The sequence below is a fragment of the Molothrus ater genome, chromosome 6, assembly GCF_012460135.2.
Source record: "Molothrus ater isolate BHLD 08-10-18 breed brown headed cowbird chromosome 6, BPBGC_Mater_1.1, whole genome shotgun sequence".
Lineage (NCBI taxonomy): Eukaryota > Metazoa > Chordata > Aves > Passeriformes > Icteridae > Molothrus > Molothrus ater.
The window spans coordinates 39,409,425-39,434,396 of record NC_050483.2 but is presented as its reverse complement, the minus strand read 5'-3'; the positions used below and the strand labels follow the sequence as shown (position 1 = coordinate 39,434,396).

The window sequence follows — 24,972 nt, the reverse complement described above, 5'->3', positions numbered from 1 at the left end:
CCAGGGAGGGAAAGCTGGCCACCTGTCACTGCTTCCTTGGGGAACACATGTATTTCAGTCCTGTTGTTAGCCCATGTAATTCAGTCCTTTTAGCTTTTCAGAAGGGTGTCTCTGCTGCTACTGGAAAGATGTGCAGCTATCTGAGAGAGCTGGAGCAGAGGGGAGGCTGCCCTGCCCATCTTCCCTAGCCAGTGCCCAGCCCCTCGGGTAATGGGACCATGAGACCCAGCTGCCATGGTACATAGCCCATCAGCTGTCAGTTCAGCTCCTGGAAGAAGCTGGGAGGTGTTAGAGACAAGCCCGGACCTTCAGAAAGTCACGTTGTGCTGAGAAGACACAGCGTAGCCCCACGGGAGCCTGACCGTGGGCTGCAGAGGGTGACAGCTGGGCAGTATTGCTGGTGGCCACGGGCGGCTGAGGGTCGCACCTGGGTGTCCCTGTCACGGGCTGCTCGTGGCACAGCAGCGCTGAGGATGCTGAAGGCGGGCGCCTCTCTGCCGCTCGAGCAGGTCGCTGTGGCTAGACCAGGCTCCGGCCGCGTGTGTATATCTGCAACAGCCGTCTCGGGGCTGGGTGGTCCTGAGGTGCGGAAAACCATTAGGGGGACATCTAGGGAGTTAAGGAACAGCAGGGCATCGGTACAGGGCTCAGGGAGCTGCCGAAACGTGAGGGAGCATCACGAGCTCCCCGGGACATTTGGGGGAGCGGGGGGAAAGGGGCTCGGGAAGAATGGGCTGGTGAGGCTGTGGTCTTGACTCTTGCCGTGCTGGTGCAAACCCGGGTTACCTCCACTAATCGGAGCGATGCCCAGATGTGTGTGGAGCGAATCAGCCTGCCACCCTGATTCTTACGGAGCAGGGCAGAAGAATACCTGACTGAGCCAGCAAACGAGCTGGCTGTCCCTGGGGTGCAGCCCCCAGGCCGGGCTGCCGGTCCCCGCAGCACCGGCTCGGGCAGCGAGAAATCGCTTTTATCCTTTTCCTTTAAACTCTGCTGGCTGGCACCACCAGGGTCTTTCCCTCGCTGGGGGAGTGGGAAGGGCTGTGCCCTGGGAAATGCAGCGATCCGGAGAGAAAGGAGAGAGTTTGTGCCGTGCTCTCGGAAGCAGCAGGAGAAGCAGTCACGTCGGGAGCAGCGGCGCGGCTCCCCTCGGCCAGCCCTCGAGCCGCTGATCGCAGCAGCGCCGATCGAGCGCGGCTCTGCGGAGGTGAAGCGGGTCCGGCCGCAGCCGCTCCCGCCGGCCCCGCGCCGCGCTCCGCGCCGCCGCCCCCCGCACCGCCCGGGGCTCCGCGCTCCCGCCGCTCCCCCCGGCCGCGGCCCGGCCCGCCGCAGGGCCGCCGAGAGCCCACCCGGCCACAGGCCGCGGCGGGGCCGCCGAGCGCTGCCGGCCGCCGTCATGCCAGCCGCCGCCTCTCCACTCCCGCCGCCGGTGCTCCAAGTTGGCGGGTGAGCCCTCCCTCGGCACGCAGGTAAGGACCCGCGCACGGCTCTCGGGTGGGGGCACCCCCGCTGGCACCCGGGCCGGTCGGCGTTCCCGGGGGCTCCGGGAGCTCGTCCCCAGCGTCCCCAGGCTGCTCCGGTGGGATGGCAGCGCGTCCCCAGGGAAAGGCAGCCTCGCGCCGAGCTCGAGTTGGCGCCAGGGGGTCAGAAAATACCTTGGGGGATGTAAAAATGAAAGGCTACAACCTGGAGAAATCGGGACAAATTACCTCGTCAGAGGCTCTGGGGTGGCCAAAATGTAAGGATTTCAACCAAAGTTTTGGAGGCCAGATATGTCGGAGCAATTGCAATGACACCTTGGACCCAGGCTGCCTTCAGGACTCCCTCCCCGGGTGGCAGCTCGCCGCTGGCTGAAGTTTGGGGGTGGTTTTGTTCTTCTGAGAAGCCTCAGCAGCCGGCGGGAGCCACGCCACTGCCGGCCATGGGCGGGATGCAGCTGGGCAGGGGAGCAGTCCTGGGCACCTGGGCACATACAGCTGCTGAGGGTGCCGTGACTTGTGCCAACGACACGACTTCCCTGAGCTGCACCCCCCTTCTTTGAGCAGCACTATCTCCCTGTAGCCCTGAGGATGACCTCCCATTTTGTGTATGGGAGAAAAAGCCACTCGTTCAGGAGTTTCAATGAGAAATACTTTCCTTCTCTACCCAGTGCCTGTTTATAATTCCTTCTCCGAAGCTGCTGTGGGTTTCGCAAAAGCCATGCTGCTCTCCCAAACCCATTTTACTGGGCTGCTTCCTTTGCTTCTGAAAAAGATAAATTCCCCTTTCATTTAGCTTGGATCTGCCACCAGTAAAAACCTTTTTCCCAGGAGGAAAGGTAGCACTATATAAATACCAGGGGAAACCAGAGAAGTGGGGTCTGAGCCTGCCTGCCACCCGCAAGGAAAAAAATAGCTTTGGTCTCTGAGGGATAGTCGCTGGTTACTTTGTGGATTGTCATGAGAAGAAATTACCCAAGCCAAAATGCAATGACTGCATTTCTCTGGCAAAAGTTTCTTGTGTCATAAAAACAGCTGGCAGACCTGAAGCTTTGGGGAGCTGAATCCACTTCACTTTGTCTCCCTGAGCCACCGTCAGAGGCAGGTAATAAACACCATTATTAAAGAGTGAGTAATTTGCTGCAGCTCTAGCACAGTGAATTTGTACAGCAGATCCCTGCTTTTGCATGGTACACAACTCCTTCCTGCCCTCAGCCCAGCCTGCAGACGTCATCATCACTTGCAGAGAAGTGACCAAGTACTCAGAAAAAAATTGGTCCTTAAAATCTCCCTCTACCACCTACAAGCTCCCTGGAGCAAGCCCCAAAAGGGCCAATCCCTGCCCAGTCCAGGAGCTTATGGCAGAGCAGTCTGTGGGGCCCTGGCATGGGCATGGGCACTTCAGGCCACTTTGGTTTGTCTGTGCCCCTCACAGCCCCTGTGCTTGTGTTGGGATGTACTCACATCTTCCCAGGACCATCTTTGACTTCACTAGGTAGTCCAAAGCTCTGCCCTTTCTGCCCCCCTTTTCCTGCCTATTTTCCAAAGTTCTGGACCTGAGCCTGTGACTGGCAGGTACCACTCGCAGGAGCTGCAACTCCATTGCTGCTTTCAGGGTGGTAATTTCAGGCAACATCTTTAGACAGAATTTCTCTATTTGTAGAGCTGGAGATGGCTTTTCGGAGTGAATGATTGGCTTTTCGGAGTGAAGGGCCAAGGCACAGCATTAGAGAGGAAAAATAATGTGTTGCAGGTTTCCTCCAAATTGTCCTTCTATGGCTGTTTCTGTGTCAAGTGAAAAAGACAGCAAGCCAAACACTTTTGTTCAGCCTGGAAGGGAAGGCTACAATGATCCCCAGTGTTTATTGGGTGCATTATCTAAACCAGCTTCCTTTTGAAGTAAAAGACTCCAGGTATGTTTTGAAAACCAGAGCTGGTTGCAGGATTTGTCCCCAAGCTATGTGTCTGGAAGCTCAACAGCTGGTGTGAAAAATTAGCCCAAGGCACATCAGAGATTCAATGCCTTGTGTGACAGCCACACTGATGCTGCTCCTGAGCTGGGCAGAGGTTTCTCTGCAAATCCTTCCTGCTCTCCATGGCTTCCATGGAGGCAGGGAAGGACAAGAGGGTCCCCACCCAGCAGCAACATACTGGGAGGGAAGCACCACGAGCAGAATGTCCTCCCTCAACCCACGAAGGACCAACAGTGCAGCTCACCCCGTGCACAGCTGCCTCTTTCAACACACTGTGCCTCTGGATGGGTGCAAGAAGCAAGCTGAGTCCTCTCCCAGGGGGGGGTGGTGTCATGGGCTGGGAAGAGAGATCGCCCAGGAGGAAATGGAAAACATCCATACAGCAAATGATGGAGCAGTCCAGAGGCGCATCAGCAAGGCAACTTGACCAGGTCATGGAAAAGAAAATGTGATATTGTTTTGTAACAGCTTTATTTCCATATTATATGGAAGAAAATTTAGCACTATCCTCTGCTATCCTCATGAGCACTATCCTCATGAGCAGGAGAGCCTTGATCCTCTGCATCATCCTGGAGTCTGATACTGTGGGATGGACAACAGTTGTGGGATGGCTGGGGGCAGCTTCTGCCTTTCCTCTCATTATATTCCTGACAATAGAATAAACCAGTGTGAACTGCCCCTCCTCAGATTCAGAGGGCACATCTCCATTTGAGTATTCTTTGGCAATATGGAATTTTGGAATATGGAAGAGACTCTCAGCATCTGGTTTGGATTGCACTTTTTGACCCTAGTAATAATTTTAACACCTTGAAGTTTGTCTGGGCCTGCAGATGTTTGCCAGATGGGAAGACAGCAATCCATTTATTTGCTGGACCAGGAAATCATCTTATTGCTGATAATTGGAAACTTAGGGCTTGGAAAAGTAAGCTAGAAAAGTGTCATCTCCACAAGTTAAGTTCATTTTTAAAGAGAGAGCAGATCATTGGCAGATGAATTAAACATCTGAACCACAGAGGAGCCTTGTGAATCCCCAGGAGAATCAGGACACAGTAAGCAAGGTGGAAATAGCCCTGAGCTGAAGGCAGGGAGACATGGATAAAATAAACAGGGAAGTGGGGAGAGGAGGGTGCTGCATGCACCAGCCTTCAGGGTGCTAATGAATCATTTGAGTACAGATATGTTCTGAACAGAGACAAATGAGCAGTCCTTAACAGACGCTTTACATTGCCAGCTTCAATTGATAACGGGGATTTTCAGGGAGATGTGAGCATGGAGTTAGGTGCTGTGGCTAAGCTGCTCTATCAGCAAGACACAGCTGTGAAGGGGAGGACATCTTTCTGTGTCCCCAACAACTGCTGCCACCTTGAGTGCTACGTCCCTGTCCCCATTTTGGTCTTGGATGGTGCAAGTCTCTCACCGGGAAGAAAGGCAGGTCCCATCTGCCTGACCACTGCTGTGCTGGGTGCCAGGATGTTGAAGGGAGATCATCCCTGGGATGCAGACCTGCATGTGGTCCCAGGCTGGGCTGCAGGGCAAGGGGAGGAGGCACAGCTGGAGGGGAGATGAGGCACAGGTCTGCTCCAGCACAGGGCATTGATGCTCTCAGAGTGGTCTCTGGCGACAATGGGGTGCAGGGTCCCATAATAACACCAGCCATGAATGGCCTGTGGGACCTCATGAGCAGGAGAGCCTTGAAGCAGAGATGATGGGACTGGAGAAAAGGGTCTGGGTAAAAGTGCCTACTTGGAGAAGAGCATGGAGCCATTTAGGATAACCATTGTGTTCAGTTCAATACTGGGTATAAATAGTGATGGAGAAAACTTAATGTGAAATCGAGGACTGTAGTCATTAGCAGAGGAAAATCAGCCATGAGCAAAATTACAATCTGCCAGCAAGAGGTTCTGTGCATCTTCCTGCAGCAGAGAGAATGTCTTGATAGTAAACACATCTTGAAGGACCTCTGTGAGCAGTCCAGTGGGATACTTGTTCCTTTGGGCACTCTGAGCAAGGAGCCTGATCTGGGGCAAGGGGCTGGGCTGCCTCTGTGCTGGAAGCATTGGAGCCCAGGTGTCAGTGAGTTTGGTTCTCAGTGCCTCTGCATACATGGATCTTTCTAAGTAGGTTTTCTACACTGAGGGCAGAATGCCAATGCCCCTCTCTCCAGAGAGCAGTCTTAGTGTAATTCCTTAGGGTGGTCCTGAGCTGAGGAAGAGAAGGTTGAATCCCAGACCCAGTCTGAGCTCATGTTTCTCCAGGACAGTGATTTAGATGCTGTAGCAGGCAGGGGAATTAGTCTCCTCTGACCCTCAACTGGTATTTTTTGGCTCAGATGAGAAGTGAAAGCCCAACAGCCTCCAAAACTGTCTTCACTGGCTAATGCCTCAAAGGGCTGGGGATGCTGACAGTCCCAGCAGCGACAACACCTGGGAGTCATTGCCCTGACTTCCACTGCCTCCCAGCAACCCTGCTGGGTCCCCATACAGGAAAGTGAAGAAGCCTCTGGTGAGAGCAATGCATCAGCTTTGTTTGGTGTCATGTGCCCCTTTAAAGCCCTTCGCAGAGGCTTCTTGTTGAGGGTGCTGCAGGGCTGCTGTTTGTTTGAGTGCAAACCCATCGGGAATGCTCTGAGGCTGAGGACTGTCCCACTGTGGATGTTGGAACCTTCAGAACTTGCCCATCCCTGATCCTGTCCTGGTCCACTTCCCTGGCCCAGTGATACCAGTCAGGTCACCCACTCTGCTGTGCCTCATCTGGGCACCCCATGGCGACTCTGCTGCCCTCCAGCTCCGGACCAGCCGCAGGAGCGGCCCCCTACCCTGCCTGCTCTCCTCCCTGGTCCCAGGTACACAGAACAGCCTGCAGAACTTCCGACAGCCACCTTATTTACTTGTTTGCGTCTCCTGCTTAAAAAAGGCCATGCCGAGAGAGTCCAAACCTGCTAATTTTACACCTAGCCACCCACACCACCATGTGCTTTATTTCCATCATCATCCATGCTTCCTTCTTCCCGCGTCGCCGGCCCGATGAGCCCTTCCCGTACCTCTGTTGCCCGAGGGGCACGGCGGGGCGCATCCCGGCCGGCTGGGTGAGCTCCGGCCCCGGGCCGGCGCCGTGCCCTCGCTAGACGAGCCAGCGCCAGCCGTGGGGTGCTGGGGCGCCGTAGCCTTCCCCAGAGATTTGGGCACACCGGCACCGGACCCAGGCTGTGCCCACAGCCGCCGGCCCGGCCGCGCTGCGCTGAGAGTCGGGAGCGGCCGGGGCGGTGCGAGATGTGCGGGACTCCTAGGGGGGTGTGGGACTGTTGGGGCGGTGCGGGGCTGTTGGTGCGGCACGGTGCGGAGTGCGCGGGCTGTGCGGGCGGTGCGGGGCTGTGCTGTTGGTGCGGGGCTGCTGGTGTGGGGCTGTGCTGTGCTGCTGGTGCGGTGCTGTTGGTGCTGTGCTGCTGGTGCGGTGCTGTTGGTGCGGTGCTGTTGGTGCGGGGCGGTGCTGTTGGTGCGGTGCTGCTGGTGCGGTGCTGTTGGTGCTGTGCAGTTGGTGCGGGGCTGTGCTGTTGGTGCTGTGCAGTTGGTGCGGGGCGGTGCTGTTGGTGCGGTGCTGTGCTGTGCTGTTGGTGCGGGGCTGTGCTGTTGGTGCTGTGCAGTTGGTGCGGGGCTGTGCTGCTGGTGCGGTGCTGTTGGTGCTGTGCTGTTGGTGCGGGGCTGTTGGTGTGGGGCTGTGCTGTTGGTGCGGGGCTGTGCTGTGCTGTTGGTGCTGTGCAGTTGGTGCGGGGCTGTGGCTGTGCTGTTGGTGCTGTGCTGCTGGTGCGGTGCTGCTGGTGCGGTGCTGTTGGTGCGGGGCTGTTGGTGCGGGGCGGTGCTGTTGGCGCCGTGGGCCCTGCGCGGCGCGCCGGGGACACCTGGTGGCCGTGGCCGCCTGGCGAGCGCCGGACGCGGCCGGGGCGGGGGACACGGCAGCCACGACCACGCTGGGGCGCCGCACAGCCTGCGTGTGTGCAGGCACGCCCGGGGTGAAGCCGGGTGTTGTGGGAATGCTGCCTGGAGGCGATGGAGTTTCCGCTGCTCCCCTGTTGATGTGATGCGCACGGGCAGTGTGTCCGGATTGCTGGCACCGGAGCTGGGGACAGAGAGGGGTGGGAGCCCCAGATCTGGAGAGCCCCTGGAACGGCTTCTCCAAAACCAGTCCAGTTCTTCCCTGCCAGCCCCAGGGATGGATTTGCTGCTCCCTACCATCAGGAGCAGGACCTTAGTTCTGAGCATAGCTGGGTCAGAACACTGCTGCAGAGAAACGTTTTTATCAGAGACAATAAAGACCCAGTTTCCACCAGGAAATTGCCCAATTTGACTTGTGATCCTTGAAAAGCAGCCCATGGCATCCCAATTCTCAGAGCAATTTAGTCTCTGTTGGAGCCAGCAGCCCTTTGGTACTGGCTTTCCACCTGTCAGGAGATCAGAACAAGCGTTTTATTCACTCCTTTCCAGCTCTATCAAACCAGCTGCATCAAAGGTGTGAATCAGATTCTCTACATCACAAATGCCTCAGCTATCCTCTCTCTAATCCAAGTCCAGGCTTTGTGTCACCTTCTTCCTTCCCTCCTGGTCCTCACCAGCTCTTTCCCCTCCATCAGCTTCATAGCCCTTTTCTTCTCCATGTTGGTGGCCAGGGTTGTTCTCTGCCTGGCTCAGATGTCACTTCGCTTCCCCTGCCCCACGCTTCTCACCCACCATTTCCCTTCCCACTGCTCTCCCTACTGTGCTCTTTTGTTTCTCCAGGTACCATCTCTGCCACCCCCATTGGGGCCATCATGTCTCACCACCCTTCCCTCCTGCCCCACACTGAGATCTGCCTCCTCCACATCACCCCTCTGACCTTTCCAGCCCCCAGGCCACCTCACCTGATGCCACAGCAACCTTTCCCACGACTGGTGGAGGCTTTGTTACACCCTGGGGATGAGCAGCCCCTCAATCTACATGCTTGTCCTGTGCCCAGGCCAGAAGCAGTGGTGTCAGACAAGCACCCATGGGAGTGCTTCAGTGTTGACTGGAGCCAAACTGCTTTCTGCAATCATGTCTGTGGGGCTGATGAAAGCACTTCCTTCTCCCCTTGAGCTGTGGTTCACCCTGCAGGGCTCAGGGCTGGGACATGCCAGGGATCCACGCTACTGCACGGGCTCCTATGGCTGAGAGGGGGCTTGGTCCACTCCTGCCAGACACATTGTCCATGAGCTCTCACAGCCATTCCGTCTGCCCCACTTTCCAAAATGACAGCTGCCCAGGCAATGCTGTGCCTTTGCCTCTCAGCAGCTCTTGTGAGATGGTTTTCTCTTCAGCAGAATCACAAGCTCGGATGCCCTGAGGCAGAGGTACTGTGTCCTGACTGGACCTGGGCCTCTGCTTAGAGATCCAAAGCACCTCCTGAGAGCTTCTAGGAAGGTCTGGGCCCAGGGACAGGTGCTCAAAAAATCTCCTATACTTTCCTCTTCCATCAGGTGTGGGTCCACATCTGTCCTGGGGCTATGGCAGCTGTACCTGGCCATGGTGCTGCTTAACATCAGCTGGATCAGGAACAGGCATTCACGCTGTCCCCTGCCCTCAGACCAGCCAGGGCATGGCAGTGCAGCAGGACACCAATGCCTGAGGGCCCTGACCTCCCCTGGTGCTGTCCCGAAGGGGAAAGCCTTCAGCCAGGGTGGGCTAACCTTCTGTCTCTGGAGTCTGGGGACATGCACCACAGCCACAACCTGCTAATGAGCCCGGAAAGCAAGGCAGAGTGTTTGCTTGACAGGGCAATTAAATGATGATTGATTCCTGGAACAGCTACTTAATTCATCATTAGCTGGCTTATCATAGCCAGCATCTGTGCCAAGGGTCCCTCTGAGAACTGCCTCAGGGGATGTGGTGTGGAGGTGAGATCTGTGAAATACAAAGCTAAATTTGCTACCTCTTTATTTTCGTGCCTTATTTTGGCTCATTTTACCCAGCATTTGCCTTAAGAATCTGAGAGTACACAACACAGCTGTGCATTTCCCACTCTGTTGGGGGCTGCTGCAGCCAGGCTGGGGAGCGTGGGGGCCCGCTCAGCCAGCTGGTTACAGGAGCAGCCGTGCACAGGGGGAGGCAGTTCGGTGGGGAGCCAGCAGCTGTCAGGCAGCAGCAGAGCTGCAGCAATGGTTCAGCTCAACGAGGGCACCGCAGTCTGCCTCCTCCCAGGTGTGCCCAAGGTGTGTGTGTATGCTTGTGTGTGCATCCTCCCTGTGCACCCAGCAGCACATCTGTGTGTGTGCATCCCCCCTGTGCACCCAGCAGCACATCTGTGTGTGTGTGCATCCCCCCGTGCACCCTGCAGCACATCTGTGTGTGTGTGCATCCTCCCTGTGCACCCAGCAGCACATCTGTGTGTGTGTGTGCATCCTCCCTGTGCACCCAGCAGCACATCTGTGTGTGTGCATCCCCCCTGTGCACCCAGCAGCACATCTGTGTGTGTGCATCCTCCCTGTGCACCCAGCAGCACATCTGTGTGTGTGTGTGCATCCCCCCTGTGCACCCTGCAGCACATCTGTGTGTGTGCATCCCCCCTGTGCACCCTGCAGCACATCTGTGTGTGTGCCTCCCCCCTGTGCACCCAGCAGCACATCTGTGTGTGTGCATCCTCCCTGTGCACCCAGCAGCACATCTGTGTGTGTGTGCATCCCCCCTGTGCACCCAGCAGCACATCTGTGTGTGTGCATCCCCCCTGTGCACCCTGCAGCACATCTGTGTGTGTGCATCCCCCCTGTGCACCCTGCAGCACATCTGTGTGTGTGTGCATCCCCCCTGTGCACCCTGCAGCACATCTGTGTGTGTGTGCATCCCCCCGTGCACCCTGCAGCACATCTGTGTGTGTGTGTGCATCCCCCCTGTGCACCCTGCAGCACATCTGTGTGTGTGCATCCTCCCTGTGCACCCAGCAGCACATCTGTGTGTGTGCCTCCTCCCTGTGCACCCTGCAGCACATCTGTGTGTGTGCATCCTCCCCTGTACACCCTGCAGCACATCTGTGTGTGTGCATCCCCCCTGTGCACCCTGCAGTACATCTGTGTGTGTGTGCATCCCCCCCGTACACCCTGCAGCATCTCACCTCCATTTCCTGCTGCCAGTACAGCCCAGACTAGCCCCACGGGGCTGATGGATGCTATCCAGTCTTGCTGGCAATCAATGGCCACTCTTTGACAATTTTGTCTTTTACTGTGTTCTTGCTTTCATCTTCTGACTTCACTCCTCTTTCCCCAAGCTTGGTTATTAACAGGCTTTCTTTCTCACCAGGCTTATTTTATTACTAGGCTTCCTTTTTTAAGTCCCTATGTAGCTAAATTCCCTGTAGGATTCAGATAACCCAAGTGGGGTTTGGGGACAACTGCAGGGCTGGTCTGACTCTCTCCTTCCCTGCACATGTGCATGCAGGGCTGGGCCTCACCCTCTCTGCCATTCCCTCTCTAATGTCATCTCTAGAGGCTTGATGGCCCTTGTCAGGACCTGCAAACCCAGACCATTCTGTACACAGCCTCTGTGTGATGTGCTGATCTCGGTGACTGAGGAGGGGGAAGCATCTCTAACCCCTCTGGGACTGGCATCCTTTCACACCTTCACCACTGTTGGAGAGGAAGGTTTCAGCCTGGCTGCTCTCCAGCAGGGCTGAGCACACTGCTGTTAGCATGTTGTGACACTGGCCCTCATTGTCCCCTCCCCACTGCTGACAAATGCCAGGACTGGGCACGAAGGCTGCAATTGGTGGTTCCCTTGCTTATTGATCAGAAGCACTGTGAGATTTCCTTCTGCCCTTTTCCCTTGACCCTGCAGTCTCCCAGTGAGAGCATGAGCCCCAACTCCCAGGAGTGGAAGGCAGCAAGGAAAAGCGACTTTAGTACAGGTAAATCTTTTTTAATTCCAGAGGGTACAGGACTTGCACAGGCGAAATCCTTCTAGCTGTATCCCTGCCCTGTCCATGCTTTGTGCAGCAGCTTAAGATCCTGGCTCTGCTCTAAGGACAGCTCCAGGACAATCTGAGGGACCAGAAAGGTTGGAGCTCACCCCACTTCCCTGGGATGAAGCCTCAGCCCTGCCCAGCCCACATTCACAGACTTCCTCATACTTGAGGAGTTTTTTCCTGTGATTTCTTTTGCTACCCACACTGTTACTTTTCCAAGGTATGTTCAGCCTAGGACATTTGCTGCCTGCAAGCCGTTGCTGCCTCTTCCCCAGAGCCCAGGTCAGTGAGACATCTCCCACTAGCCCTTCTAGTATCCTTTGGGACTCAACAGAGTCCACGTCCAGCAGCAGTCCAGCTGCACAGATGCACTCCTCCCACACTGCTTCCCTGGCACTTCCCAAACTGCCTTTTAGGCTTCCAATTCCTTCCAGCTCCTTTCCCTTCTTTCCCCCTCCCACTCTCTGTTTCCCAGTGCTTGCTGCTGTGAACGTGTGGCTTTTCTGTGCGGCTCTGCTCCTTCTCCAGCCTGTTGCTGAGGACCCACATGAGAAGCACAGCAGGTTCCACACAGGCAGCACCTGCTGCCCAGGGCCAGCAGCCTGCCCCAGGTCCCTCTGCTGGTGTTCCTCAGCACATTTGGAACTGACTCCCTTCAGCAGTTCTCAGCAAGATCCCATTCCTTCCTACCCTAGCTTGCTGCCAGAATCATTTCTTGAAATAAGGCATGGACACTGTACTAAAACTGTCAATTTTCTCTCCCTAGCTCTGGGCTCCTGCTTTGGCTGCTGCTCTCAAATGACACTTGGTGACTCTCCTTACAGTTTTGTTAACAAATAGGTTATTTGATTAGAAATCTAATTTGCATGTTAAGGTAAGCAAAGAAGAGGATTGTGGTTTCCTTGTCTGAAAACTGGGATGTAGCTTTGAGCTTCTCCGTGTCAGTGCAGAAAATAAAACCATCTTTGCTATAAATATGCATCTCCCTTAAATATTTTGAAAATACTTAATGGCCATCTGCTGCACGAGCCACTACCAGCTTTATAAGTAAGGTGGGAGACTGTGGAAGGCAGGGAATGGTTTTAGGAAGGGAGAAGTGAAGGGCATTCACCAAAATGCACAGTGTTTTAGCAGCACGAGAGGGCTTTTGAACAGTTCCATTTTCCTGAGCAGATTTCCAAAATGTGATGACCACTGCCCAAACAAAGCCAATGGACAGGTCTATTTAAAACCATGCATGGCTCTCCATCTGCATGGTGTGGTAGAGTTTGGCCAAGGAAACAGGACCACTTGGGCTTTTCAGTTTTTAAAGTCTTCAGTTGCTCTATTTATATTTCCCTCTTGAGATTTAAACCCAAGATGATGTGCTGTCTGTCAGAAAACCTAGTGCACCTCAGGGACTCTTACAGCAGGAGGAAGTGTGACCCTGCTGCACAGCATCCTGCAGAGGAGTCAGTGACCCAGGTCTCTAAGGGAACAAGAACATTTGAGGTTGCAAGGCAATAAGGTGGCATGGTCTGGGAGCTGGGAAAATGCTAAAGAGACTGTAGAACCTGGGGCTCAGGGAGTGAAGAGGGCAAAGTAATTGTTTCTCTCTCCTGAGAATGCTGATATTTTACTGTACTTTTTCTTTGTTCCAAGGTGGGTTGGGAAACCAAAATAGTAAATGCTCCTCTGAAGGAAAGGGGTGGAAATATTTCATCTGAAAAATTTTCATGGGAAAAAAAAAAGAGAACAGTACAAGCCTTCAGTACTCTGAAATGGAGGAAGGGAGAGGGAGGTGAATTTCCCTGAGGAAGAAATCCATGTTGACATTTGTAGCTGAGGATCTCCTCTGGACTCAGCATTTTCTGAAGCTGCTGGCCCAGAGCCAAGGATGTCTGGCTGCCTCTGTACCCAGGAGTGGAGCTGGTTTAAACATCACTTTGATGTGATGGATCATTTACTCAAAATTTCATCATTTCAAAGGGATGACCAAACTGCCTGGAGTCTCCCCTTTAATGTCCACATCTTTCTGTTCCTCCTCGCAGCTGGCTGAGCATCCAGCACTCCCACCGCAGCCTAAACACCACCTCCATATCCTCACAGCAGCCCCCTGGCTTCCCTTGGTGGCTCACTGCACTCGCTTCAGCCCCAGTTCAGGCTTGGATGAGTCCTACAGAACTTCCCATGCACCTGAAAGCCAGTTAGGTCTATGTGTAATGTCCAGTGGGATATAATTCGCCATGCAGCCCTCTACTTTGGGAAGTCAGGGAGGCTCCTTGAATGATTGTCAGTCTCTTATCTACTTCTGTGCTGTCAGTCACAGCACACATTATGAACCAGCAGAAAAGATGCAGTAGGTCCTTTCCTGTCAGGCTGCACATGGCCAACTTAAGATGCATTATAGATACAGCAAGTCCTCATGCTAATCCAGCCTGAATCAGATAACCTTACTGCAGGGTTGCATCCTTATCTTGCTGCCACCTGAGGAGATAGCACAGCATTCAAGCTGTGCAGAGGTGGGGAGGGGTCTTGTTTTCTCCAGTATTGCCGATTTTTTCTGTTCCCACTAGCCTCTTGACATTGGCTGTGCTTTTGTGCTCCCCTGCCTTGCTGAAATAACAGCCTACTCTCTCCCACCCCTCTGCTCCTGCAGGATCTCCCCCCCAGCACCGCCGGCAGCATGGAGAGCGTGCGTGAGCTCCAAAACCCACTCCTGGCCAAGCCCAATGGCCACCTGGGCAGCAGCTATTCTTACCACCAGCACCACAGCCAGGACTACCCCAGCCATCGCTGCCAAGGGAAACTGTATTCCTACATATTCCAAAACACTGGTGGTGCCAGGACTCACCAGCTGCTGGATGCCAGTTCCCTGCAGCTGGCTGTTGAGGCTTTGTACGGCCCCAGTTTCATCCTTGTGAAGGATGAGACTGCTCTCAAGGCCAAGGACAGCAAGATGGAAAGCTGCGAGACCACTTTTACAGAGAGCAAAGAGTCTTCATCTGAAGCTCCTGAAGGGCAAGAGGCACCAGGGTCCTGCCTGGTAGAGAGTGACATCCGTATCCAAACTGTTTCCTATGAGGTGGAGGAAGAGGAGCTCCAGGAGTATGAGGTGAGCTTGGACAGGTAGGATGGCACTAAACTCCTGTGGTCATTCTTTCTGGACATTGGTTCAAATTCTTGAGAATTTATTCTCCCTTCTTTACCCTGAACTCCCCCCACAATCCTACCATCTCCTGCCTCACCAGCCTCCCTGTGCCCCCAGTATTTCTTTTTCCTCCTTATAATTTCTGCTCCTTTTTCCTCACTGCTGACCTCAGAAGGAAGTCAGCTTCCTTAAGAGAAGCCTGGCTGCCTGCTGCTGGGAGCAAAAGGGATGTGGGTCTCTGCAGGACCCTTGGGAAATGGGAATGCTTTGAGAAGGGCAGCCTGCTGCTGCTGGGGCACTCGAGCTAAAGAGAAACAGCAATTCTTGCATAACAGCAAAATTCACATGTGTGATGGCAGCAGCTGAGAGAAAGCTTTATATATATAGATATAAAGACAAGATGAATCCTGCACAGGAAGAATGAGAGCTGACAAAGCAGCCTCCTTGCTGTGCTGAGCTTGAACAGTGGTGCCAAGGCTGGGAAACATCATCCAGGATCTTGAGAGGTGGGAGAGGGTCCCAGAGCCCACTGGAGCTGCTGCCTGATGACCCAGCACAGCTCTGCTTCTTTTGGTGTGGGTGACACAGCCTGTTCAGACAGCAGCAGGGATGTCCCCACCTCTGTGTCCCTTCCCCACCAAGACACATCATCTGCAGGGTGGTCTGAGGCTGGCCCAGCAGTGTCCAAAGGCAAGAGGGCTCCCCACAGCCACTGAGCAGTGACTCACTAAGGGAACAGGGCATGCTGCCCTGCAATGGAGGCTCCACTTCAAATGCTTTCCCTCACTTCCTAAATTAGTTTAGCAAGATATTGATCTCCTAGACTCTAATGGGGATAAGTCACTTTGTTTAAGTTTGTTTAAGCTGACAAACAGTCAGTTCTGCCAAAGCTGAAGATATTTCAGTTTAAGACTCTCTCTAATGCAAGGAAATCCCAGACCCCCAGCATTTGCTCTGGCAGGGAGCCGAGAATCCAATTTGCTGAGCTACGTTGTTCCTCATCAAACCATGCTGAAGAGTCTAAAATATTTCTGAAATTTACTCCTTGAATGTGCCAGTGGGAATTGTATGAGAACATGTGATGGGATCAGGAGAGAGGGGGAGCTGGGAGGCGAGGTGCTGAGATGCAGCCTGCAGAGTGGCATGGGCAGGTGGGCATGTGCTGAATCCATCTGGTTTTGCAGAGCGACTCCTCCAGTGACAGCGAAAGCGAGGATCACTTCCTGATGCTGCCCCCCCGGGACCACTTGGGCTTAGCCCTTTTCTCCATGCTGTGTTGCTTCTGGCCCCTGGGGATTGCTGCCTTCTACTTCTCCCAAGGGGTAAGGAATCCCTTTGCTTGCCTGCATGTGCCAAGTGTTACAGCAGGGGCCCTGAAAGCCTCTGCAGCCCATGGAGGTGACCAGCACCTTTCTGAATCTGGGGCTCATCTCTGTGCCACGGCCATCACTCTGAGGGTTGACACAAAGGGTGCTCCTGGATGTCTCCACAATTGTTGTGGGGTTGGAACCCCTCCACTTCTGGTGTGGGTTACTGGAGGCCAGGCTTTTCCTTTGGGTTTTCTGGCTGTTATTTAGGGAACTGGGGCTCCTCTTGGCCCCTTGCCCAGCTTTTCACCCTCCAGCTAGGTTCAGGAAAATGGCATTTTCCCACCTGTCCTCCCATTCTCCAGTAATGTGAAGGTTCTACACCATGACCCAGACTGAGGCAGCTCATGCCAGAGGAGCCAGGCTGCTCTGGAGGCTGGAGGCAAAGGGGAGCTTGGTGTCTGTATCACACTACAGCTCCTCTCTTGCACTTGTTTCTGATGCACATTGGCTGACCACTGCCAGGCTGGCAGAGGCTGGAGAGGCAATGGCCCTCAGGCTGCAGCAGCTCACAGAAACTACTGTGTCCCTGAGGACTCAGCTTGGAGCCTGGGCTCACTTACACTGCTGTTGACCCAGAATAATTCATGCAGAGCCAGAGGATTTACTCCACATTTGCATAGATGCTGCTGTACCAAGAATAGATGGGAGGAGGCATTAAGAAGTTAAATCAAGAGGATAGGAACAGAGGTGGAAAAATATATTACATGAGTTCCTGGCACAGAGTTGGTGAGAGGCAGGGGAAGCATTAATTAATTAGGACCCCAAGGAGCAGTTGATTTCACATTTTCCGCATAGTGCAAGATAGCACAGTGCACTCTCCATGTGGTGATGTAGGTGGGGCAGTTTAATTCCATTTTCTATAACTACCCCCTTTGCTCACTCACTGAGGCAAGGACCGTATCGTTGTTTGCTGTCTTTGTACATTGAGTGCATTGATGCCCACCTGGAAACTTGAACTCAAGTAGTAGGTAACAAGAGCATATTGGGATATGCCCTGAGCACTCAGAGAAGCTGGAAGTTGCCATACTCTTCCAGAGAGATAAGGATCTGTCTCCACTGCTAGTTTCATCAGCCCTTCAGCAGCAAATAGGCTTCAGCTGAAAACCCCATGCAGGAAAAATCAGATGGCAACAGAGCTGGACCAACAGACCATGCCATCAAGAGTCAGCTCCCTGAGCCTAGGCAGTTCTCATTAGAGCTCTGTATAGGGTGCACTGGTATCTGGTCAGTACCACACAGCCATCACGCCATGCGCTGAGGTCTCACAAGAGTCCAGCCACCCTCTCACAGCTCTGGCTGTGTGCCCAGAGGGGTGCTCTCAGACAAGTAGCTGAAGCCCATGCTTCCCTTGGAGGCAAAATCCACAGGGAAATGTGTGCAGGTGGCACTGCTGTTCTGAGCCCTCCCAGACTGACAGACACTTTGCTGTCTGTTCCCAGCCTCCATGGGGTGCAGTGGCCCAAAGCACTGACTCAGAAATGAAACAACTGCATGCTGGTTAAAGGCCAGGTTGGTACAGCTGTGAGCAACAAGCATTTCTTCTCCTTCCAGACCAGCAAGGCTGTCTCCAAAGGAGATTTTCACCTGGCCAGCTCAGCTTCCCGCCGAGCCCTGTTCCTTGCGGCGCTCTCCATCACCATTGGCACAGGAGTGTACATCGGGGTGGTGGTAGCACTGATTGCTTATCTCTCCAAAGGGGGCCACGTGTAGCTGCCACCTGCATGTCACTGCCATCCCTGGCCACTGACCCTGCTGGGATTGAGCTTTCCTGCGGAGCACAGAGCACCGGGGCCTGCGAGGGCTGCTTGCACAGCAGGGCCCCAGCATGATGTCCTGTGCAGGTTTCTTCCTCTTGCAGACAAACAGTGGACTCCTGTTCTCCCTGAGGCTGTGGCATGTGACCGTCTAACAACAGGGAATTGAGCACCAGCCCGGCTGCTGGGACAAGGAGGAGCACATTTGCCTGGTGGAAGATGTGCAGGAGAGAAACCACACGCTGCTGCTGGGCTGGTGCAACCACCCCAGTCGGGGGCTACAGCTTCCCTTCTCAGCCCCGCAGCTGGGAGATCCATCCCTTGCCCAGGCTTGGCCCATGAAGGGTACGCACAGGGAGAAGAGGGGTTATGGTGCCAGGGAATGACTGCTGCTTCTTCTGGGAGGCCAGAGTCCTGGTGGGGTCTCCAGACATCTGTGATGGGGACAATATTCCCACTTCAGTGCCATGGGGTGGCCTGACGCCTCAGCTGCAGTGAAGTAGGAGGACAGAGCATGGACAAGACCGACAGGCATGCTCTCTGCATCCCTCTGCAGACAGGCCCCTGATCCACAGGAGAACATCCCAAGGAGGAAGGCAGGCTGGTGGTTGCACACCATCTCTCCTATTGTTGGCACAAGCTGGTAGAGACAGCAAGGTTTCCTCTGTGTTAACAGTGACTGCCATGATGATCCCAAGTCAGAGCCCTCATAAGGTTGCCATCCCAGAGTGCTGGGCCCTCAAAAGTTTTGTAATGGAAATCTCTACCTAAGAAGTGTCCTGGGAGGTGTGCTGGCCTTGAAGAATTCCACTCCTTGTGCTAGGTCAGGGCCCTGCACACAAAGAGGGATGGGAAGAAAAGGCTGACAAAACCTGCAGAATCTGGGGTGGGAGTGCTGTTTGTGAGGGGACAAGATCCAGAGAAGGAGGAGACGTGGAAGGAGCCTGAGACACAGGGTGACCTCAACACACTCCTTCCCATGCCTTGGAGAGAGGTATCTCCATCCATCCAAAAGCCTCTGGTAACAAGGAAATACCAAGCACCCCCTGCCATACATCTTACTTTTGCCTATTTGTATATTGTCAGCAACACATTAAATGCTTCAGAAGTGGGTATGAAGGCAGTGGTTGCCCCAAAGGGCTGGAGTTAAGAAGCCATGCCTCACCCCCCACTCTCCAGCATCCACCTTTGACCACCCTCCTCTCTCTGGCTCTCCTGTTGCCTCTTTTCCCCATGTGCAGGAGACTGCAGGCAGACTCTGGGCATCCCTCACTCCCTTCCCAGAGTTTCTGGGCAGGCTGCAGCCAGCTTTGCAAGAGATGCAGCATGTTCCTCCAGCTGGGTGCCATTCAAATGTACATTTCATCCTAAAGAAGCATGTTAATGTCTGAGATTGCCATTGTACTTGAGCCATAAAAGAGAGAAGTGCATCAGAGACCTGTACAGAAGCTGGTCTGAAAGTTCCCATTATGTTTTTTAACATGGAAGAACTAATAAAAAAGCAGGAGAAAAGACTCTGTTTGTAATAATGTGGAGCTGGCTATCAAAGAGGCGAGCTTCACGAGAGTCCCACACTCACTTAAACCTGGAGGTGTTTATGCTGTTCCTGAAGGAAGTTATAATCTATCTGGTGTCTGGGTATCTTGGAGGGAGGTGTATTTCAGTGTAGATCACAGTGGGCAAAGAACAGGATGGTGGTGTAGGCTTTTTTCCCCCTCTGTGTAGTTGGACAAGAATTAGGGACAGGAGCATCTGTGTGTATTAGAAGCATAAAATCTGCTTGAAGAGGGACAGAAAAATACAAACATCAGGAGGAAATAAGCAGATCTTGCTTCTGATGGCAGACAGAGAGGCAGAATTTGCAGGGAAGGGCTGGCATGTCCAAAAGAGATGAGGTGGTGTTGGAGAAGAGTAATAAGGGGGAGACTCACCTGGCACCCATGTGATGGTTTTCATTCCCCTCTACTGCATGTGTTCAGCCTTCCTGGATGTCCATCCCTCCAAATAACCAAGCAAGAGCATTATTTCAGGAGAGGGGATGTCTGTGGGTGCATCTGCAGCAGGGATGATCAGCCCTACCACCCCAGCTCAGTGTTGTCCCAGCTAAAGCCCTCCTCATCTCTCCCCTTCAAGTACCCCAGAATCAGCAGGGGTGGGGGGGTCCCTGCTGATTCTGGTTGAGACAAAATTATTTGGGCTGCCAGACCAGAATCTACAATAAAATACAGCATTTGCTTCTGAATTTGTAATTCTTCCAGCTGGTTCCCTCCAGGGGCTTCTAAGGGTGGGGGGTCCAGCAGTCTTCAGCCCACTTCCCATGGGCAGCCCATGCCTCTGAACCCCAAACTGCTTCTTTGTCTTTTTTTAATTGGAGCTGCATGGGGAAGGAGCAGGCTAAAGGGCCAACAGAATTAGAGTCTTTTCCACTAATAGCCTGAATCCCTGATGAACTTGTCAAAGCGGGGGAGAAGGGGCTGTGCCAGAGCATCCCTAAGGGGGGCATTATGCAAATGCAGAAATTAGTTGGAAACAGCCTGAAGGGAAACATGTGGAAATTTAAATCCAAGGAAGAGCATGATCACTGCTGAATAACTTATTATAGACTCACAGCATCTGCTGTAGCTGCCTAAGCAGAAGGGAAGGAAGCAAAAAGGCAACAAGACACAGCAGTCAGGGAAGGTTCAAGCTCCAGAAATTTGATTGAGCTTAAAAAAAGAAAAAAAAGGTTAAATTAAACTACCAGTGGGTGTGGAAGAAGTGACTCTTCACCCCCTTCCTCCTGTCCTCCCAGAGAAGGGATCCCTCTCCCAACCAGGACCCTCAGCTCAGCAGCAGAGCTCTGTAGTGGTCCAGATCCCACAGGGGATACTCAGAAATTTGGGGAGAAGGAGGAATAGCCTCAAGTTCTGGCCTGGCAACATGTCTAGCTCAGAAAGAAGGAATGGAAGGAGCCTGGCAGGTCACTGCTGTGGGAGGTGATGCAAAGGGCAGAAAGTGCAAAGATGATCTTTGTGTAGAGGGGTGGTGGCAAAGTGAGATCTCTGGTGACCGATGAGGGAGACTTTGGGGTCTCTGAGATGGGGATGGAAGAGAGTTGGTAAAACAGTGACTTCCTATAACCACAACCTGCTGTCCTTCTCTGCATCCCAGAGCTTTCTAAAAAATAATCACGAGTGGTACTGAAGAGTTCCATGACACAGCAGAACAACTCTCTCTTCTCCATTCATGATTGGGACATCTGTTTGTAACCAAGTTCCCCACCAGATGACTGCAGGTGCCTGTCCCTGTGAACACAGGTACTGACTGGCACCCTCAGCACAGGTCTTTCAGCCCCCTGGCCTCAGCAACCCTGTACCATCACCCTCCTCCCCACTGCTCCCCAAATGCCCATGTCCTGGCTCAGTTTCCCCACCAGTACTACCAGCCTTCATCCTAAGCCAGTGACACTGAGTGACAGACATGGTCACCAGAAAGCCCCTTCCCTGCCCCCTTCCCCAAATCTGTGCACAAACACCCCTCTCTCATTTCACACACTCTGTGGCCTTTGGGTTGACAGAAGTGCCATGACCAGGTGTCCCAGATGTCCTCCTTGCTGTTACAACAAGAACTTGGGGACCAAGCCAGCCCCACTCCCTGGAGTGGTTGAACATCCCCTCCATCCCTCCCCTGCTTGGAGATGGTCCTTGCTCAGCCAGGAGCTCAGAGCAGCACTGTCTCAGGTGTATTGGGACTTGGTTTCTTTTCACAGCAGTGGAAAACACATTGTCTTCCAGCTTGAGCTCCTTCTGTAACCTCCACAGCATCAAGATGAGTACTTCCTGTGGGCTTTTCTCTTCAGAAGCAGCTAAGGACAGGGTGGATGAAGGGTGGGGGTGGCCTTTGAATCCTACCTCCTTCTGGGGTGCAGCCAGGAAGAAATTTGCTGAGGAAAGAAGACCCAGCTCCTCAGCACAGATCTGAGTGATCAATACATCTGAGCTGTCACCTGCTCTGCTGCCACTGCTCACCCCTGGCAAGTGCTGTGGTGTGCCAAATCAGTCTCACTGGCTACAAACAGGAGCTGGGGAGCACTGATGGGGGATGCTGGGATGGGGCCATGCTGGATCTCACTCCTCCTCCCACAGGTGAGAGGATGGCAAAGGGGAAAAAACGTGGTGTGGTTTGTAGGGGACTCAGAACCCCTGTGGGACACTGTCCCCAGCCAATGGGATCCACTAGGACAATGGTCCTCCCACACACTCCCAGCCAACCTGCCCCTGCTTGGGGTCAGCCCCAAAGTGGGTGATGTGGAAACTACCAGAGCAGGATATGGGGTGTCCTTCCTGCTGCACTCCCAGCACCCTCACTCCCTGGGAGGACAAAGCCCCTTGCAGAGGCAAAGCCACCATCTGCTCTTTCAACAGCACCCATCAGGGGGGTGGGATTGCAACCATGCTGGTGAAATTAGCTGGAAACAGCCTGAAGGGAAACATGGTGGAGCAGAAATGCCCTTATTTCACCCCCATCTTTCATCTGGAGGATGGTGAGAAAAGAGACATGGGGAAATAAAAGCAGAGTGAGTCCTTTGGCTCACTTAATATCATAGTGAGTGTTTTCCCTTCACAGTAATCCAGTAAGGAAATAGCTAATTATCTGAGACAGTGCAAATTTTTATTTCTGTCAAAAAAAAAACCTTTAAAAATCATGTAGCAGTGCATCTCTTCACTAGTTTATCTTCTCCTCCTTGCTCCCCAAAAACAGCCTGCAGTGGAGAGAACATGGGGAGGCACAGCCTGTGGCAATGCCATCTCTCCTGGGGCTGGTGAGAGAGGGTTTTTGCAGAGAGAAGCCAATTAAGAGCTATTGCTCAGGCAGGCATCAGCTGCTGGGAAATCAGGAGCTTCATTACCTCTGTTCTCACCACACACGCAGGCACCAGCTCACTCTTGCACTGACTCTGGCAGCCACACATGCCAGAACACACTGCTGGGGTCAAGCTGTCCCCATGGGGCAAGAGGACAAGTGCTGTCAAGAGGAGACAGAGCACTAGGTGGGGACCCCTTGCTGAGGCCAAGGCATGGTGTCCATGGTCACTGGTGAGTGACAGGGCTTGCTGTGATGTCTCTAGAGGGGCTTGGTCAGGGAGGGTGACACAGGAGGGTGTTGGCACCACCCTCCACTGCTCAGCTATCCCTTGTGGTGCCAAGGGACTGTACCCAATACAGCCCCCTCTCCACTGCTCCACTCCATGTCCTGGTGGTGTCCAGGCACAGGGACATTTGGGGACCAGGTCTGCAGGTGGGCTGCTTGTCTGAGCTGACCCTGGTTTTGCTCTAGTTGATGTCTGGGCTGGATCTCAGAAGCAAGGAAGGTCTTTGCAGATGGACCACAAATGCCCTTTAGCAAGTGTATGTTGAAGATGCAATTTAAATATTCTCATTGATGGTACTTCAGAAGATTTGAAGACTCAAGACTAACAGGTGTCAGAAGCACCCAGCTTAGGAGTTCCTGGGCTAGATAGAGCCTGTGTCTCCCTACCCAAAATCAGCAGGATCTCCCCTGAGCAGAAAAGCTAGTGCTGCCCCTCCAGCTATGACAGAGAGTGGGATGGGGATGAGGATGGGATGGGGGCAGTGGTGGAAGAGCCTCTCTTCTCCCCCCACCCTGCCCCACTCCTGCCCATTTCTGCCCAGGAGCTTTTCTGGCTGCAGGGCTGTGCTCAACTTGGTCCCATCCTCTGAAGGCTTCCCAGCAGAAATGCCCCTGCTCTGCAATTGCTCCATCTACTTTTGGAGACACAATGCTTAACCAGTTTTTAATCCTTGCAGCATTTGCTGACTTAATTTTTAAATAAATCTAAAATGTCAGGCAGGATCAATCCCAGTTTCTCACAGAGGTCAGAGTGCAGACAGAGTGCTGCCTGCTCCTGGCACAGGGAGCTGAGGGACAGCCCAGTGGGCAAGGGGCCCTTCCAGCCACCCAGGCAGGCTCCCTGCCCAGACTCACCCAGTTATGGAAGTGCCTTGAAGATATAACTTTATTCTCAAGCACCTGAGTTTGGCAGGAGTGTGTGTCCATCCTGCCACAGCTCTCCTACCTTTCCCAGCACTACAGTTACTGAAGTGATGGAAAAGGGATGGGGAGATCAGTAAAGGAAGATGCCAGGGGAGTAGAAATGAAATTAAAATATAAGTGCAGTATCTGCTGAAATGCCATCCTCAAAATAGCATAGGAAAGTCTAGGCATAGGCATCAAACTCTTGACACTATTAGGCTAGAAAAAGGAAAGTTTGCTTCCTAAAGTGCTTTCATACCTGAGTACTTTCTCCAAAACTGCAGTATTTTCCAGATATTGACTGTGCTAAAATAACCTTACACATCAGCTTGTTTTCTAGAAGAGGAAAGGCTGGAACACTGCATCTGGAACTTGGCCAAACTGCTGGGATGGAACCACATCAAGAGTTGTCAGGTGGGGGCTGGTCCAAGAAAGCTAAGACAGGTATTAATGGGCTGTTGATATTTTAGAAGATCGGTTGGGCTGGAGGGCAAGATCCTTGAGGATCTATATGAGGACTGATCTTCCATATTTTCAATAGCAAGCTGGCATAGGAAAAAGTGTCATTTGCTACATACCTTAGTGTCATTTGCTAAGAAGACAAATTAGGAGGGTTTTGAAATGCAGAAGAAGAGTAGAGAAACTGGGCTACCTTGAAGGCAGGAGTGGTAGATATGGGATGAAATGCAGGAAACACAATGAGGTGTTGCAGCAGGAATTGCTGCAGCAGGCAGGGAGGTCCTCAGCTGGCAGCAACCAGGGAAAGGCCTGAGCCATTGCTCTAACATGAAAAAGGCAGATCTTATGTTTGGGTAATTGGTTCAGTAAAAAAATATTCATGAAGCATAATGGCAGGGCAGTGATGGGCCACAGCTGGACTCCAGAAGACATTTTCAGCCACAGCACATGAGATGAATTTTAATGGCAAGGAGGCAGAGCAGGTGGTAGAGGAACAGGGAACAGTGACAGTGGCTGGCATAACCTGCTGGGACAGAGGCAAATGGTTCCCACCAATACCCCTGGGGCACAGGAGGAAAAAGATTCTGTTTGAACAACTGAATTGGCTTGGCAGCACTAGTTGCCTGGAGTCAGGACCTATGGAGGGAATTATGCAGGGGACTGATAAAAATGATCCCTTTTTTTCTTCTCATCTTTTTTCCCCCCCCAATACAGATATTCTTGATAATGAATTGCTGCTATGCTTGTCAGCATGTGAGCAGTTTTGAATGGTTGCTCTGGCTTCTCTGTCTTCCTGCTGCTGCTACTTCTCTACTC

General features: G+C 53.3%; 1 protein-coding gene across 6 annotated transcripts; it reads left to right on the top strand.

The window, feature by feature from the left end:
• The first annotated feature begins 513 nt into the window (after window positions 1–513).
• Window positions 514–19,178, top strand: SYNDIG1L (synapse differentiation inducing 1 like). 6 transcript variants are annotated; one of them, XM_036384048.2, is made up of 5 exons: window positions 514–1,469; window positions 12,177–12,284; window positions 14,049–14,504; window positions 15,725–15,862; window positions 17,462–19,178. In XM_036384048.2, the coding sequence occupies exons 3-5, from the start codon at window positions 14,076–14,078 to the stop codon at window positions 17,618–17,620; spliced, it is 726 nt and encodes a 241-aa protein (XP_036239941.1). In that variant the 5' UTR covers window positions 514–1,469; window positions 12,177–12,284; window positions 14,049–14,075; the 3' UTR covers window positions 17,621–19,178. The 6 variants fall into 6 exon arrangements, 5 of the variants coding, with proteins under 5 accessions (XP_036239941.1, XP_036239942.1, XP_054371127.1 ...); XM_054515152.1 differs by lacking the exon at window positions 514–1,469 and adding an exon at window positions 3,587–6,713; XM_054515151.1 differs by lacking the exon at window positions 514–1,469 and adding an exon at window positions 3,587–6,722.
• The last annotated feature ends 5,794 nt before the right edge of the window (window positions 19,179–24,972 follow it).

What these genes read in the sequence shown, in the direction of transcription:
- SYNDIG1L (XM_036384049.2), top strand. Translation starts at nt 14,076, where the DNA reads ATGGAGAGCGTGCGTGAGCTCCAAAACCCACTCCTGGCCAAGCCCAAT. An exon ending in AGGAGCTCCAGGAGTATGAG is followed by an intron (nt 14,505 to 15,724) that starts GTGAGCTTGGAC and finishes CTGGTTTTGCAG; the next exon opens with AGCGACTCCTCCAGTGACAG. An exon ending in CCTTCTACTTCTCCCAAGGG is followed by an intron (nt 15,863 to 17,461) that starts GTAAGGAATCCC and finishes TTCTCCTTCCAG; the next exon opens with ACCAGCAAGGCTGTCTCCAA.